Genomic DNA, 15063 nt, shown 5'->3' with positions numbered 1-15063 from the left:
AAAAGAAAAGAAAACACCATCAAAATTTGATACATTTCGATGTGCCAATTGTACTGTAAGGTGTTTTTCCTCAAATGAAACCAGATTAAATCAATGATTTTTCTAAATATTAAATAAGTGACAATTATCTTCGAATAATAACTGGTTAGAAAAGAAAACCCATTTTCAAAAGTCATGTAGATTGTTTCCTTTAATATTTGAAGTTGCATTATATACAAAGTGTGCCATTGTTTTTCACAATGTGATGGAAAGGATAAAAATGCTTTGTCAAAACTGAGGATGTTTCACATTTTATGCAAGGAATGTGGGCTTGTACCTTTTTCATACTATCCTTAAGAAGACTTCAACATGGCCATACTAATTTCTTAATGACAGTTTTCTAATTAAATGGATAGTCCAGGAATGAAAATTGTCATCATTTACTCATCCGCATGTTAATACAAACCTTTAAAATCTTATTTTGTAAATGTAAATGATGACAAAAATTTTCATTGTTGGGTGAAATGTCCCTTAAAATGAACAATGGCAAAACGAAATATTATAATTCACAATGCTTTAAATTTCCAGAAATCTGTAAATATTAATCTAATGAAGTGTAAAGAAATTCTGTACAGAAGTTTGTATCATTTCTTAAATGTGGACAATAACACAGTGACAAACCTATCACTTATTTAGTGTGGAACATTCCATCTTATTGAACATACTCTAACAATCTTTACGTGTCGACCTTAAGAGTTAAACTATTTTTAAGTTAATTAGTAGTAGCTGTGCCATCATCACATTTCTTTTTAGATAAACTGGTAAAGTGGTCTCCACCATAGAACACACTGAAAGGGAGAGGTCTTAAAAAAAAAAAAAAAAAATTACCTGACAAAATGGCACACCTACACAATATACAGTACATGTGTCTAACAATAATCTTATGCAAATAATATGCATTTTAATCACCCCTTATCTAGAATAGTAATGGGTGACGTTTTCACTCCTGAAAAAACAGCATCCAACCCTGCAGCTATGCTGGGTCAAATATTTCAGTCACAAAGATAAAACAGCATTGTATACCACACAACTGCATCGTGGTCTGTCGTATACAAGGATGCACTATATGATAAGACTAAAAAATGAGAAAAGAAACCTTTAATCTCAACAATAAGTGTCATTCTCTGTTTTTTTTTTTTTTTTTTTAGATAAAACCAGACCACAATATCAGTTACCATCAAGCAGGACAGAAAGGTTTACCCAATGTAACTAAAAGAAAGTATGTGGTCAGAACCCTTACAATGCACATCAATGCAAACATCATCTGTTAAGTATAGCACTCAAGTACAGCCACAACTCTGAACCTCAACATTTAATTTGCTTTAAAAGTTCACAAAAGTGTTAATGAACAAAAACAATTCTCTTCACCGATGTATTTAAACAAGTGATTAACACTTCATTAATTTTAAAAATACAGGAAAAAAAAATACTCCTAAAATGATCATGTCTCTGTATGTTAACAGAAAGCTCTGAAAGTGTGTACCAACAGACCTGACCTGTGATCTAAACTACACTTCAAAATCTGTTGTTGTTGTTTTTTTTTCTTTTAGGTACACCTATAAATCTGAATTAAATCTACCAGAGGTCGTTATTCATGGTATCAAGAGGCACCATATGTAGTGAAGGTAAAAACAAGCCTGAAAGCGAAACATTTCACTGTCAGTCTGGGCAGGTAGTATGTCTGTTCAACACTTCACCCCTTTTGTTCTACTTTTAGACATACTGAGTGGTCCAATCTGGTAGTTTGTAGTCTAAGGTAAAAAAAAAAAAAAAAAAAAAAGGTTCCTATAGCTTGCAGCTTTTCCAACAACTGACAATTTAAAGATAACTGAAAACAATGTAGCTTCAAGTGTCCAGATGCTCAAGTGTCTTTTTCCTGTGAGCAAACGAAAGGTTAATTTACATGATGGATGCAATCCTCTGGCAGAGTTCATCCCAAATACAAGCCACAGGTGTCCATCATCAGGACTATATACGAGATGCAGCAGAAGGACAGTGGGTTACTGCAAAACAGTTAAAAATAAAAACATTAACAAGAAGTACATACAGGCAACCGATAGAAAATGTTTAAATTAGTTCAATGACAGACCATGATTAATCTAGGATGGCCAAATAATAAAACTGCAATTAAAAGTTTTGGCCAAAAGCAATATTTCACCATTCATTTTGTCTCAAAACTTGTACATACTTGGCTAAAATAAAGGTGTATTGCTGACATAAATTTAAGCATAAATACTCACCCGTGTCTCATCATCATCATCTGAAACATGTGGCCGTGCAATACTCATTTCCTCCTTACTCTCTGCAATCTGTTTACATTTCTAAAAAAAGATGATTTGAAAAAATGAGTACTAACAATATAAGGATTGATTTTAAATAGATATATTAGCCAGGTCTTGGTACGAATTTTTTTTATGTTTTAAAAATAAGCCTATTATGCCCCCCCAAGGCTGCATTTATTTAATCAAAGTTACCATGAAAAAGTCATATTGTGAAAAAAATTTTAAATAATTGTTTTTTCTTTTTGAATATATTTTAAAATATAATTAATTCCTGTGGTGGTCAAGATGAATTTTCAGCAGCCATTACTCCAGTTTTCAGTGTCACATGAACCTTCAGAAGTGATTCGAATATGCTGATTTCGTGCTCAAGAAGCATGCTTTGTTTTTATATTTATATCTTTTCCAAAACTGTAAAAGTCTTTACTGTCACTTTTGATCAAATTAAATTATCTGTTAAACAAAGTACTAATTTCTTTAGAATTTATATATATATATATATATATATATATATATATATATATATATATATATATATATATATATATATAATTTTTTTTTTTTTTTTTTTGAGCAACTGGGATAGCACTTCACAAACATATCTCACCTCTGTAAACTCCTTGATGCTTATGCTGTTAGCTTGTTGAGCCACTTTCCTCTTCACCTCCTCAATACTAGCCAGATTAGGTGTGGGTGCTGAAGGGGGCTTGTTGGTAATGGTAGGAAGTGGGGGCATCGGGGGCATAGATGCCAGAGCACCCATGTTGGAGAGAGCAGCAGTCATTGTCGCCGCAGTCATACTTGCCATGGCAGCGTTCATTGTCATGTTTGGCATTGCAGGCATACCTGGTAAACCCATGGGCAGATTCATAGGTAAATTGGGCACAGGAAGTGGCAGAGGCAAAGACAAGGGGGCTGGAGCTGGGGTTGGCAGAGGTAACTGCAGAATTGCCTTAGGCTTGAGACTTTCAGGTATGGGCATTCCGGCTTTAGCGCACATTGCAGCAGCATTAGCCTTCGCAATCTCCAAAAGTTGATCTTTATCTAAGGAGAGAGGCAATTAAAGTTATGTAGACAGACATTATTTTATTATTTTGAAGTCAACTTAATGTTATTCATGCTTACAAGAAGGGAAAGCCGGCAAAGAGCATATTTACCTAGGTCAGTAAGACGTGGTGGCGTCTTGCTAGAACTGCGTCGAGATCTTGAGGTGGACCTCCTCTTACGAAGAATTAAAATTGGTGAATGGCTTGGTTCACGTTTCCATCGATCTCGTCTATCAAAAGATCGTCCACGAAATGCTGGTCTTCTCCGACGTGAAACAGAGCGTGATCTTCTGGATCGTGACTGACGAGCCCTTGACCGTGAACGAGATCTTCTCTTTCTAGCAGGGGAACGCGATTTGGACCTCCTTTTTCGAGCTGGCGATCTAGACTTTGACCGTTTCCGCTTGGGGGATTTTGATTTTGAGCGCTTTGTTCTTGTGTGAGATTTCGATCGTGATTTTGCCCTTCGATTGGATGATCTAGATCTTCTTTTCCGAACAGGAGACCGAGATTTTGTCCTCTTTTTACGACTATGTGAGGGAGACCTGGACTTGCGTTTTCTCACAGGAGATCTTGACCTCCTCTTGCTATTGACAGATTTCGACTTGGATCGCCTTTTCTGAGTGGGGGAAGCCGATCTGGAGTGCTTTCTTTGAACAGGTGATGTTCTGTTGGAGGACTTTGATTCTTTTACTTTACTCGGTGAAGGTGATCGTGAGCTCCCTGAGCGATCATCTTCATCTGACCCTACAGTAACTTGTTGAGGAACTGGCTCTGAGGACAGAGATCTGGATCGGTTTGGTCTTTCTTCATATTCAGAGGATTTTTCGGGCTCTTGCTCAATGTTTTTACTTTGTGTATCACATTCTGATGATTTTACCTCTTCATCTGATGGATTTTGCACAGATGTACATTCAGTAGACACTGGTTTCCATCCACTTGACCCTTTTATTTCTAAATTTTCCTCCACAGGATCTAAAACTTGCTGTTTAGTCTCTGAGATTTCTTTTGAACTCTTATCCTTTGAGGACTTTTCCTCTTTAGTTGGAGATTTAGAGTGTGCTCTTTTGGTAGGGGATATACTTCTATCTGTTGACTGGCGCTCCCTGGAAATGGATCTTGATCTTGATGTGCGTCTCTGAGAAACTGATCTTGACCGTTTACCTTTTTGCTTTTTAGTTCTTCTTAATATTGGGGATTCAGACTTTGAATTATGTGAGGATGTTCGTGACTTTGATCTTTTATGTCGTTGAGGAGATGCTGACTCTGACTTTGTGCTATGAGGGCTCCTAGATTTTGACCTCCTTTGACGGGCTGCAGGAGAACGTGACTCAGAGGGCCTGGGGCGTTGAGGGGACCGAGACTTACTTTGACGTCTTGGGCTTCTTGAACCTGATCTTCTGCGAGCAGATCTTGATCTAGATCTTCTGTTTCTTCTCAAGCGGGATCTAGAACGCTTAAGGATCACAATGGATCTTGAGCGTGTTCGTCTTGCTCTTCTGTCAGATCTAGACCTGGACCGCCTCACTCGAGGAGGTGTTTTCTTTCTAGAGCGGGACCTTGAGTGTCTTCCTCTCCTTACAGATCTGGACTGTGATCTTGAGCGCCGATTTTTCCGCCGAGAAATAGACTGTTTTGATCTTGACCGTGAACGTCTTGGTCTTCCAGTTGACCTAGATCTTGAACGATGACCACGTCGTGGAGACCTGGTCCTGGATCTTTTGGTCCTGGTATGGGACCTTGAGTCAGAGCAATATGCTCTTCTTCCAGAGATTGACCTTGACCTCCGTCCAGTTTTCTTTGTTATTTTGGATGGTGACCGTCTTGATGGAGACCTAGAACTTCTTCGTTTTGTTCTATCCTTCCCACCAGAGGCAGACACAGACCTATCCCTTGAAGATGATCTGTCATTATGACGTCCTGATTTACCAGATGACTTCTTTGGAGTTTTAGAGCAACTGTGTTTGGATTTTTTCCCTTTAGTGTCTGAAAGCGATCGTGACCTTGACCTGGAGAGGGACTGTTTTTTCTTTTCTTTCTGATTCCCATTTGATTCCTTTGAAATGTCCTTCTGCACAGCTTGCTCTTTGTGGACATTCTCTTGCTTAGGGATAATATCAGGAAGTTCTTGAGCTTTACCAAAATTTTCATGTTCGCCTACAATTTCCACCTTTATGTCCTTCTCTGCGATTATTGCATGTGCAGTCTCAGGAGACATCTGTCTTATCCCTCCTAATTTTAAACTTTCTTCTTCTTCAGCGTGATCAGAAGTAATTTCTCTCTTTTTATCTTCCAACTGAGGTGTGCTCTCTTTTAATTTGTCTTTTGGAATTTTAGCTGCATTGATAGGTGACTTTCTGTCCACCTTTAAAGATGCTACCTGCAATTTTTGTGATTGTTTGGAGTCTGGTTCAGATTCTGACCCTGACACTGAGGTACTCGCCGATCTTGAGCGAGATGAGGACTTTTTTCCCTGCTTTTCCTCCTCTTTCCGTCTTCTTTTTTTCTTCTTTTTCCCAACACGATGTTTCTGCTTTTTAACCTTGGCATCAGCTTCCACATCACTGAGGTCTGTAAAGACAAATATAATTGTGCTTTTACTTTGCAAATTATAAATTTCAGATTAAAACTCTTAGTAAATTGGTTTCAAATTGTGCATACATATATAATAATAATTTGCTAGATCGTCTGTTAATTTAGAAAACATGAACATACCTTCTGTACAGTTTTTTGTGGCATTCGCATTATCATCAGCCTCAGGGTTAGATGAGCCATCTTTTTTCACACTGTAAAAAAGGAAAATATTTGCTTTTATTTTAAAGAAACTGAAAGGATCAAGGTAAAAAAAAAAAAGAAAAAAAAAAAAGAGCGTTGCCAAGCAACTAAAACTCACCTTGTTCTTGTTTGGGAATTGCCATCTGAGTCTACTCCAGATTCAGAGCTACTCTCCTTTTCACCTTTACGCTTCTTACGTTTCTTTTTACTTTTGTGTTTCTTATGTTTCTTGTTTTTCTTTTTTGGGGTCTCACTTCCATCCGTTACAGTAATGACCTCATATGGAACAGCAGTATCAGATGGCTCATCATCTGTAGAGATAACATAAAATGTTTACAAACAAATTTATGTGAACGCTACAGCATGAAAGAAGTGGTTTCTAACCATTAAAATAAAATTACAAAAGTTACAAAAAAGCTACTTAATTATAATTATAATGCAGACTTAGCTAAACCTTAAAAATGGCCAACAATAACTAAATAACAACAGTTGGTGTTAACAGTGTGAACCCCAAATATCACACTTAGATCGAATAACATATACTGGGAATATCAGTCAGGTTACCTGAGAGAAAAATGTGGAAGAAGTTATATACTGAAGCAAGCGATCAGATAAATTAATAATGTGGCATTTCTGAAAATGTCTGAATATATGATAACATTAAAAGCACTTGTACTAACAATCACTGTGCCATTACCAACTTTCAACAATTAAAGCACAATGCTAAAACTGTGACAGTTTAAAGGATTAAGACTTTGTAATTTACCAGGCCCAGTGTTTACTGCACACTCCATTTCAAAAACTGAATCCCAATTTTTGGTTTTGGTGATGATTTCTGTAGTCTTTGCTCTGTAAATTGGACAAAATGTGTTGACCCTGTGTTTTCAGTCTGAAATTAAAAACAAATACAGAAATGCATATAAATTCAACAAACCAACCAAAAAACACTACACAAATAAAAAAGGGTGGTGGTGATCAAACATTTTATTTTCTGTGATACATTGTTGTTGTGAATTTTATGTCACCAAATCAGTGAGATTTTGCAAGAATGATTGTAATAGTCTTGGAAGCATCAGTTTGGATGGGCTGAAAACGAATCAAATCACCATATGTCATTGTTTTCAAGCAAGTATTTATGAAGCTATACCTCTATGCAGTTACAAAGCTCTTACAGTAAAAAAAAAAAAAGTAAAGAAAACAACATTTATTAAGACACAATTAAAATAAATATAGTTTGCCTTATATAAATGTTGCTAAAAAATGTTTGCTTTGCAATGCAGCCAGTGAAAATATCATAAATACAAATCTGAATGACTAGGCCAAGAAACCTTAATATTGAGCCCTGAAAAGACAAAAATACTTAATGCAACTTATATAAGGACGTGAATGTATGTTTTATGGGCTAGTTACATAATATCTGACACACTTGGCTGAGCACATAGAGATTATTTGCTCTCAATCAACAGAGCTGTTACATAATAACATCTGCCTGACAAATCACTTTTGATTCTCACATGATTATAAAAGATGATATTTTTCAACCTGTGAATCAGGCCTGGTTTTTATATAATTCATGATGTTGCAGGAGGACACTGAATCAGTGTGACTAGGATAGAAGCTACAGTAGTAGTAACTATCATAGAGACTAACTTAGATGAATTTTAATATTTCTCAAATTATTTGCAGTTCAAATGGCAGAGCTTGTATAAGACTCTAAATAAAAAAGACAAAATACACCTAACCAACACAACAATTCGTTAAAACTTACCAAATGCACCCCTCAACTCAAGGTCTTATCACTCGCAGTCATTCAGACAAATTACCTCTAAGCAATACACTAATTTGTTACTAGGTACCACCGTTTTTTTTTTTTTTTTTGTTATTTTTTTTAACCCAGTTTTAGCCAAAATAGCATGGATACTACAGTTATGGTATGTTTTATAAGGGGAAAAAAAAAAGTTTTTAATCTATATTTGTTTGACTATGGTGGCTGGAAGTATATGCCCCATGAAAGTATACAGTTTTCACACAACTATGGTTATCATGGCGAATTTAAATAGGCTATAGTACCACACCCAATTACTAACCCTAACCAAAACTTACCATAGTAACAAGTTTGACCCCGAAAGTACTACTGTTTAAAAAATCTAAATGAATTAAAGGGAACGCTTAATTTGTGAACTCTTAGAATGTGTGTAAAATGCCTTATTCTTCACTTTAAATATCCCTCTAGTTTGTGGACACCAATGTCTAAATGGTAGAAAATCAAGTATTTCGAAGAAAACTCTGGTTAGCATGGTAAGTTTCTGTAATGGACATTTGAAATATTCAAATAATCACACACACATACACACACAACTAACTTACACAATGAGAAATTCTAAATTATTCATATGATCGATAAATAGTTACGTTAACGTGTTGTAAACATACAACCGACAGAAACAACCAACGGCACTTTAGAAAAAAAAGTGTAATTATTCAGTCAGTGGCGTTTTTACAAACCGTCACTCAGGCCAAGCAAACAGAAGCACAAATATAAGAATATCACTACGTTGAATGATTGCTAAATGCAGTTAAGCAGCCCGGCTAACGCGGTAAAGAGGGCGCACGAGACACCTCGTGTGTGATTGTTTTGGTTTTATGCACCTCATGGATATACGACATTGTTTTGTGTAAATTTTATTTTAATAAACATGCCTACTGTTAATATAAACACCTATAGTACCTCGTACATGTTTGTTTGCACGTTGTTTCATTAAGAAGACAGTACGAAGATGCGCTCCCGCGCTGCTAACTCACCACGCGCCTGCTACAAAGGCTAACTTTACAAGCGTGCTCTGCAACCGCAATGTCAGCTCATTTACAGGTACAATAGAATTCATCTGTATTTGCTGTGATACTATTAAATTATGCGGGCGTAGAAAGTAATAATACATTATAAACACGGCTGGATAAGCGTCTCACAGAACACGCGGACAAAGACTCGGTAGCTTGTATTAGCTTAGCATCCAACTTGCAACAGGCTTAACAACAAACATATAGCCTCCAGCTCGGTCATTCCCGTCGTATTCTTAAACTAGGCCTCCATTATTCTTGAGAAATATTTCACCCACATATACTCACCAGTGTTGTGGATTTCTTGATTTGTGTAAGTTACGAATCCTCGGGAAAGTTGCCCGCTGTTGGTCGCCATGACATTCAGGGCACAGTCAGTCCGCCAGTATCCCAGAAACACATGAAACAGGACCCCAAGACTTCTTCGCTCGCCTGTCGTTGTATCTACAAGAACAGAGCGGCATCTAGTGTCTTCCTACTGACCAGTTACAGTACCGTTGTAAAAAAAAATAACAAAAAATAATAAAATAAAAATAAATAAAAACACTCAGTTAAATAATAAAGGCTCATATAAAATTATGTTATATTTCTACCTTTTCGAACCATAGATAGATAGATAGATAGATAGATAGATAGATAGATAGATAGATAGATAGATAGATAGATAGATAGATAGATAGATAGATAGGTATTTATTAACCCTGTAAATTAAACCTGCAGCCTTGGCATTGTTGGTGAAATGTTATAGGCCTACCAGTTGAGCTACTGAAACTTTATGACTGTAATATACAATGAAGACTGAATCAATGCAGGACTTCCACATTCTTAATGTTCTAGAATAGCAACAGTAATGGTGTTAATAGTCATAACTACAGTAAAGGTGTTCATAGTTCAAAAGGTTATAACTGGGTCTCAAGACGTTGCAGTAGCTAATTAACTTAAGTAACATTTTATTGTACATAATAATTGTATATTTTATTTTGGCTTGGGTTTTTCTTATGAATAGTAGTATTCAAAAAAATAAAAAAAAAAAAAATAAATAAAGGAAATTCTGCTGTCAATTCATGATTTGAACCCCATGCTATATAATATACATATACATCACTAGACTATCATTGTGCATTTTAATGCATTTGTTGTTTTCTGTCTTTTTTGTTTCTGCATCTAATTTGTGAATTAACTCTTCATTTGATTTATAAAAAGTCAATTAAATAATATTTAGGCTTTTGAAAAAATTATAATAAATAAAGAAAAAGAAAACAGCAACAGACACAAGAACATCAAACATTTCTTAGATGTTTGATGTTTTTGCCTCTGGTGCTCTTTGATAAAGGAATTCATAATTTATATGTGAATATGTGTGTGTTTTTGTTAAGGAAAAAGGTTTCAAGGGGAAAGAATCTCAAGTATGGAAAAAGGATGTTGCAGTTTCCTGCAGAGGGCAGCATAAGACCACACTGAGTGAACTATAATAGCTAAACATTGTCTCAGGTGTACAGTAGATGCTCTTTCATGACTCAGGGCCCCACTGGTGTGGACCGGGCAGCTCTTCTCTTTATTGCTGAAATGACATTTGATGCATATATGTATGTAGCCTCTAAATAGATTTTTACTATTTCTGTTTAGCAAAAGATTGTTGTCTTGTCAGACTTGGGAAGGAGAGAGAAACCAGGCATTTTTGGTCTCATATGGTGTGCTAAGGCTAACTCAGCACATCTCTCATACAACATGTATTGTATGAGATCCCTTACTCAGCAAAAGCACAGCAATCATGCTTCATATAAAGTGCACAAGCATTGATATGTTCTTGCAGTAAAAGTCATAAGAATTACTGGTTGTACAAAATTCAGTACTGAATTCAGTACTGAATTTCTGTCTGTCCGTCTGCCCATCCATCCATGCATCCATCCACCCAAACACACACACACATCAACCAACCAATTCATACAACCAACCAACCATCAACACAAACACCCTACCATCCATCCATCCATCCACCATCCATCCATCCATCCAACCATCCATCCACCCATCCATCCAACCATCCATCCATCCATCCATCCATCCATCCATCCATCCATCCATCCATCCATCCATCCATCCATCCATCCATCCATCCATCCATCCATCCATCCATCCATCCATCCTTATTTTTAAAATTGAAATTGGGTCATTCCGTGTCAACTCAACCAGAAGTCCCCAGCTTTTTAATGTTAATCATATTTATGGCACTCAGACAGGTGCGTTTTATGCAACTGAGCTTGTAGAAAAAAAAGAAAAAAATGTAGCTACATTTCTACTTTACACATTTGTTCTTTGGGTATTTCTCTTTAAAAGGAAAAAGTATCAGCTGTATGTAAAAATGACCCACATTTGGTTTTTGACCACTGAAAATGTGAACAATTTACTCATGGAGCCACATTAAAATCTCCATATCTCTGGGACTGAATCACTGAGGGCCTTTAAAATGAAGATACTGAAAGGAAAGCTAGTTAAGAACAAGAATCCAAAAGGATATTAAGATATCTTAAATACTTCTTGAGTACAGGCATGCAAACCTGAATCAAAAACACAAGAAGTGTTTTTTGACAATCTCTGTGTAAAAATAAAATAATGATGCTGCCAGCTTACTAAAGTAATTTTGACATCTCTGTAAATTGGCTCCAAATCTCAGGTGAAAATCTTCATTTTGACCCCCCTCTCCAAAAGAGTGGATTACTAAGTAAATATACATATGTGACATTTAATATTTTTGCTTTTATCACTATTTATATTTTATATTTTCTACAGGGAAAAATATTAACAAAATCAAAAATTTGAGTCTGGGAAGTTTCTGAAATTTGGTTGATTTGACACGGAATGACCCAATTCTGTGTTATATATTTTAGTAATTTAATTTGAATTGAAATTTATTCTCAAATACTGTATACTTTGTGTTATATTTGGACAACTTTATTGAGAATTCTCAAAAAAAAAAAAAAAAAAAAAAAAAATTTTAATGATGGGTCAGTAATAACATTGTGTAGTATTGCTGATATGTAAATTAATTATATAAAAAGCAAACCACACTTTGATTGTGCAAGGACATGCAGTATCATTTAAAATCAACTGAGGGAGCACTTGCATTGTGCTGCAACATTGCTTCTCCCTCTGAATGAAAACAAGCAAGACCACTAGCAATTAGGAGCTCACTGACACAACTAATCAGAACATTGCATTAAGGATTTCTTTTGAATTTTTAAATCATTTGAATCATTTTAGCAAGGAAAAACAAGGAACAGTGTTAAAAGTGTGAGATGACTTGTGATGTTGCACTGGATTTCACTAAATAGTTAAGGTTGGTGAGGTTGTTAACTTATCTCTAAGTATTGCGGCAGTTGCCTAGGTAACAGTTTGAGTTTCTCCGATGAGCCATGCAAATGTTATAAAAGTCTCAGAGGTGAAAAATTGGAATACACCCTTGAAACCTTTGGCAACATCTGCACAGAGAAAGATTCTCAATACCTACCACAATAGAGACTATAGGAGCACAAAGATGCTTTTCATTAGCCCATTTGCTGAGAAGAGACAAATACTTCAGGTGTCTGTGAAGACAAATCGCAGATGTTTAGTGTCACCGTCACTAAGATTTTGTCTATGCGAACAAGCTCTTAATCTTTGTACATCATCAACCCTGCAATTTTAGGATGCATACCATCATGCAGCCAATGTATCAGACGCCCTTGAAAAATTAAGAGTAGAACAGTTTATTTAAAGTCTTACGTAGGCCTCTAAATGAGTTTTGAACAAATGACTAATTCCTGGAAGCATTAACTGATGTAATTTCAGGAGAGGCCATCTTTTTCCACTAAGTTGCTTTTACAGCATGCACATTATAAAAGCTCCCAAGAGCTAAATCAGATTCCATTTAGACTTTTTTCTGTTGTTTTCTGCTCAAATAGCACATTAATGACTTGCTTTTAGGGCTTCAACACAACATGGAGTCCTTTAGACATAAGGCAAACACTGTTTGTTCTCTGAGTCATATATGCTCCACACAGGGGCCTAATCTAAGTAAACTGCAGGGGACTGTCAGTCCATCCAGTTTGACAGTAATTCTCAAACTGTAACCTTTTGGAATGAATAACCTGTCAGACATTTGAGTACTGCCTATAAACAGATCAGTATCATAATGGCAGTTGCATTTAAAGAAAATTTTGTCTTTTGATCGGCCCTTTAGTTTACCATTCATATGATGTTCTGTAACACTTCAACGGTTGGTCTAAATCCCTTTATACCTGAGAAGTCATGTACGTCAGTTAGACTCTTTAAATAGAGATATCTGACACAGTTTCACTATTCATTTGCAGAACATTAATATTTGTAGTGCCACTTCTTGGCATGTTAAAGGGTGCTTTTAAACCACCTCATTTTAAGATGACAACACTAATAATGTACAGTGGGACTCTGTGCTCATCTGCAAAACAGAAAGGAGAAATAATGGCTCTGGGTGCTTTGTTCTGAAAACACTACACCTTGTTGCCTACGGGAACAGATAAACGGGGTAGGCAATTAAAGTTTGAATTACACGCTCACATCATACCACATGAGTCTGCGCGCTCAAAGAGTCATACTTGCTTTCATGATCAGTCAACACTGCTTGGTAACATCTTGCATCTATTTTCAGATGCCTCTCAGTAGGACTTTGAAGAAGGGAAAGTTTTTCATTTGTCAAAGAAAGTTAAATTAATGTTTTGGTATCTCCTTGCTGTTTAATTTCCACTGCATACACTGCATATTTCTCTACAGGATATTAGATAGTTATATATAAGTTCATACCCAAAATGTCCAGTATTATTTTTCATTAAAAATGGGTTTGTAAAGAAGAGAATAAAATAACAATTTATATTTGTGTACAAACATTTATGCATAAGCCTTTAGATCAAACAGTTTTACAGCTCATAAATTCAGTCAGTTGTGTTCAAACTTTTGACTGGTGGTGTAAATGTTTATTAGGATCAGATGAAGACATGTTGACTGTTATTGTTGCATCTGCAGTGGTGATTAAAAGCAGACTATAAATTCTGGTTCATGATGTTTTAAATAACCTTTTATGAGATGCTGGCATCCACAAATGGAGGCAAATAATGATGACAATATTTGAATCATTTTGACACCTGATTTAATGTGTATTTCTGCTGTACAACTCTGTTTGTTTTATTGATGACATTATTTGATTAGACAGCAACACAGAGAGCCAGTTAGCATATTACTAGGCATTAATTCATTTCAGTTGGTCTGGACAGATCTTTAAATGGAATATGGGTTCAGTTGTATTATTTTGTGACACATTTAGATTTATTGGATCCTCTACCTTTACATTTCATCTCTAAAACCTTTCTGGCTGGAATACAACAGATCATTTCTGTAATCCTAGAGTAGTCTGTGGCGATGAAATATATTGTGATAAACTGCAGCAGTTTGATGGACATTTAATCCAGACGAGTCTAGTGTGAGAACATGACGTTATATTGAATTACCCACATCCTCAGTGGGCAAGATGCAATTAAGCTATGTAAAAAGAGAGAGTATGTGTGGTCTGTAGAGGAAGGTCAAGGGGGTGAGCGGTGTATCATTCCTAATCACTGCAATGGTGACACCATTTCAGAAAATCGTAGCTCCAATTAGAACTGACAGATCAGCCATTATATTATAACAGCAGCCATTACTGTCATTGTTTTTTTAATGAAAAGCAGTTAGTGTTTCGTATAAGTTCCAAGGCTAAAGTTCCTGAGGATATAATGTTCTGAAGTTCTGTTGTTCGGTCAGGGTGCAGAGCATAAATGTTATTCAAAAATAGAATGATGTTTTGTTTTTTTGTAGAACAGATAATTAACTTATTTTTGTGGGAAACAGAAATTGTGCTTCAAGGTCATTGTGTCCTTATTGCCCACTATTTTCTTCTATCACAACTGTTGTCCGGATAATTATGTTGTGTGACAACAAAGCATTTCTCACACACACACACACACACACACACACACACACACACACACACACACACACACACACACACACACACACACACACACACACACACACACACA

General features: G+C 36.0%; 1 protein-coding gene across 1 annotated transcript; it reads right to left on the bottom strand.

The window, feature by feature from the left end:
• Nucleotides 1–172: 172 nt before the first annotated feature.
• On the bottom strand, nt 173–9415 carry LOC109077738 (serine/arginine repetitive matrix protein 2-like). Its single transcript, XM_042764064.1, has 8 exons — nt 9266–9415; nt 6906–7028; nt 6258–6450; nt 6080–6150; nt 3476–5935; nt 2926–3362; nt 2280–2360; nt 173–2042 (listed from the first exon to the last, which is right to left on the bottom strand). The coding sequence occupies exons 2-8, from the start codon at nt 6931–6933 to the stop codon at nt 2040–2042; spliced, it is 3273 nt and encodes a 1090-aa protein (XP_042619998.1). The 5' UTR covers nt 6934–7028; nt 9266–9415; the 3' UTR covers nt 173–2039.
• Between the last annotated feature and the right edge of the window lie 5648 nt (nt 9416–15063).

This window comes from Cyprinus carpio, chromosome A9, assembly GCF_018340385.1.
Source record: "Cyprinus carpio isolate SPL01 chromosome A9, ASM1834038v1, whole genome shotgun sequence".
NCBI classification, from domain to species: domain Eukaryota; kingdom Metazoa; phylum Chordata; class Actinopteri; order Cypriniformes; family Cyprinidae; genus Cyprinus; species Cyprinus carpio.
This window is presented reverse-complemented; position numbering and strand designations above follow the sequence as displayed.

Bases quoted from the DNA above. Each gene is read 5' to 3' on its own strand.
- LOC109077738 (XM_042764064.1), bottom strand. From the start codon at position 6,933: ATGGAGTGTGCAGTAAACACTGGGCCTG. The intron at 6,451-6,905 runs GTAAATTACAAA...TTATCTCTACAG, and splicing joins TGCAGTAAACACTGGGCCTG to ATGATGAGCCATCTGATACT. The intron at 3,363-3,475 runs GTAAATATGCTC...CTCTCTCCTTAG, and splicing joins ACCACGTCTTACTGACCTAG to ATAAAGATCAACTTTTGGAG.